The 2,909-nt window shown below is 39.2% G+C and overlaps 1 protein-coding gene across 1 annotated transcript; it reads left to right on the top strand.

The window, feature by feature from the left end:
- Positions 1-737: 737 nt before the first annotated feature.
- LOC133785511 (uncharacterized mitochondrial protein AtMg00810-like) lies at positions 738-1,544 on the top strand. Its single transcript, XM_062224739.1, has one exon. It carries the CDS (start codon positions 738-740, stop codon positions 1,542-1,544), a length of 807 nt encoding a protein of 268 aa, XP_062080723.1.
- The last annotated feature ends 1,365 nt before the right edge of the window (positions 1,545-2,909 follow it).

Here is a 2,909-nt window from a genome sequence, read left to right as displayed (position 1 = left end):
CAACAAAAAGAACTACGAGTGTATTCAAGAAGGAATAAATAGATTACAAATCCTCAGCACAGTCAAGCATCCAATCCGATGATGGAACCACTTCCCTCAAAAGATCCAAGTACTCTTCCATCAAACAAATAGTCAGATTTAGATATTCCCATTGCATTGAGAAAAGGAACTAGAACATGCACCCAACACCCTATTTCGAATTTCATTTCTTGTTCAAAATTGTCATCTCCAGTTATTGCTTTTACCTCTAGTCTCTCAGATGTTGTGATCCCCATGAATATTGAAGAAGCACTTGATTATCCTCAATGGAAAGTAGCAGTGCTTGAAGAGATATGAGCACTCAAACCAAATGGAACGTGGAAATTAGTGGAGTTTCCACCAGACAAGAAGGTAATAGGGTGCAAATGGGTGTTCATAGTCAAATACAATGGAAATGGATCTATTAAGAGGTACAAAGGTCAGTTAGTTGCCAAGGGATTTACTCAAACCTATGGAATTGACTACACGGAAACATTCGCTCTAATTGCCAAACTCAACAATATCTGAGTTCTTCTCTCGCTATCTGTTAATCTGGATTCGGAATTGCATCAACTTGATGTAAAGAATGCATTCTTGAATGGGGATCTTGAAGAAAAAGTGTATATGAGTCAGCCTCTGGGATTTGAAGAGCCTTTCATGACAACCGAAGTCTGCAAACTGAACATATCACTCTATGGCTTGAAACAATCTCCTTGAGCATGGTTCAATCGTTTCTTGAAAGTTGTCAAAGGCTTGGATACATACAAGGTCAGACTGATCACACTCTCTTTGTTAAGCACTTAGGAAGTGGAAAAATTATGGTATTGATCATATATGTTGATGACATAATTATCACTAGTAATCACACTGAGGAGATGAATTCAATCAAAGAAATGTTGGCAAATGAGTTCAAAGTTAAAGATCTCAGTGCTCTCAAATATTTTCTGGGTATGGAATTTTCTAGAAGCAAAAAAGGTATTTTCGTGTCCCAGAGAAAATACACTCTAGACCTTCTAAATGAGATAGGCATGCTCAGAAGCAGGCCCAGAAAAACTCCAATTGAGCTCAGAGATGAAAGGAAAATGTTTGAAGGAAGTCTAGTTGACAAGGGGAGGTACCAACAACTAGTAGGAAAACTCATCTACCTCTCACATACAAGAACCAACATTGCTTTTGCAGTGACTCTAGTCAATCAATACATGCATGATCGATGTCAGGGACATCTCAATGCAGTGTATAGGATTCTGAGATATCTCAAGCAAACACTAGGAAAGGGCCTTTTCTTCAGGAAGACAACTGAGAGAAAGGATGAAGTGTTCATAGATGTAGACTGGGCAGGCTCAGTTTATGATAGAAAGTCTACATCAAGATATTGCCCAATGGTATGGGGGAATGTGGTCACATTGCGAAGTAAAAAGCAAATAGTGGTTACACGAAGCAATACAGAAGTAGAGTATAGAGCCATAGATCATGGTGTGTTTGAAGCGAGGATCAAACTCTTCATAGCACTAGATCTCCCAGCATGAGTCTTGTAACGTCCCAATTTCCCTAATATGGCTTAGTGCCTAGATTAGGGGGCCAGGAAGGCCATAATTGATTTAATGTGTTATTATGTTATTATATGCATGATTATGTGGGTTTTATTATTATAGGGTTATATTTGCATATTTATGTGCATGTATGTGATATATGGCTGAGACCACATTATTATGTGGATATATTTGAGATATTCAGCATGAAACGATCCTAGGAGGCAAGTTAGCAGTTTATTCATAACGGGGTCAATTACTTGGCTCAGGGTGAGCCTACGGGTAATTTGGTACTTAGTACATTTTCGGGATTGAGAGGGTTATGGGAAATGATTTCATAATTATTTGAGGATATTGGGAGTAACAGGAATTAAGGGACGTTAATTATGATTAATGGGGTAGGTGGAGATGACAAATTTGCCCTTGGGTGGTTTTGAGGGATTGGGATGTCCCTAGGGTCATTTTAGGCCATTAAATAGACATAACCAAAGGGAAGTTGTAGAAGGGACCAAGCAATCAAAAACAGAACATCTTTCCTCTCACTCTATATGTTTCTCTCTCTCTTACTCTAGCTCTTGAATGTTCGATTGACAAGCTTGGGTTTTTGAAGGTTTTGAGCTAGGATCTTGATAGGGTAAAGCTAGGAAGCCATTTCAGTTATTAAGGTAAGGGTTTCAACCTTGATCTCCCTGAATTTTTTATGTTTTATGCTGGTGTTCCTGGTGTTCTTGAGTTTCAAAAACTCAAGTATTGATTTTATGTATTAGTGGTGTTTTGATTGTGTTTGAACTTGGGTTTTGATGAGGTTGATGTATTGACGAAGTTTTGGGATTAAATTATAAGTTTGGATGGTGTTTGGATGAGGTTTTAGTGATTGGAACTCAAGGGAAAACCAGAAATTATGGGTTGTGGAGTTGGCACCCCAGCGCCACTTTTGGGCGCCCTAGCGCTAGGCAGGGGAGGTCAAATGGGTGCTCTCTGACTTAGGGTAGTGCCCCAGTGTTATCCATGGTGCCTTAGCACTATACCTGTTTCAGCTAGCCATTTTTATGGCTTAAGAGGACTTTGAGGGCTCAAGGGATGGTTTCACCACCCCGTTGGGTGGATCGAAAGTCCCGAGGGCACGGGAGTAGTCCCGGAGTTTGTTTTTAAAGATTGAATCTTATGAGATTATTTTATTTTGTTTTGATTAGGTTACCGCTAAGGGCCTAGGGTAAGGATTGTGCTCAAGGGTCATTTTTAACTTATTTTATGCTTGAGTCTAAGGTAAGAAAACTGCAGCCATTATGTGAAATACATGATTATTGTTGAAGCACATTGAGTGCTCTATATTTGGATATGTGTTAAATTACGAATGCTTGA

Source organism: Humulus lupulus, chromosome 6, assembly GCF_963169125.1.
Source record: "Humulus lupulus chromosome 6, drHumLupu1.1, whole genome shotgun sequence".
Classification (NCBI taxonomy): Eukaryota; Viridiplantae; Streptophyta; class Magnoliopsida; order Rosales; family Cannabaceae; genus Humulus; species Humulus lupulus.
The sequence above is the reverse complement of the archived record's forward strand: the minus strand, read 5'-3'. Positions and strand labels throughout refer to the sequence as shown.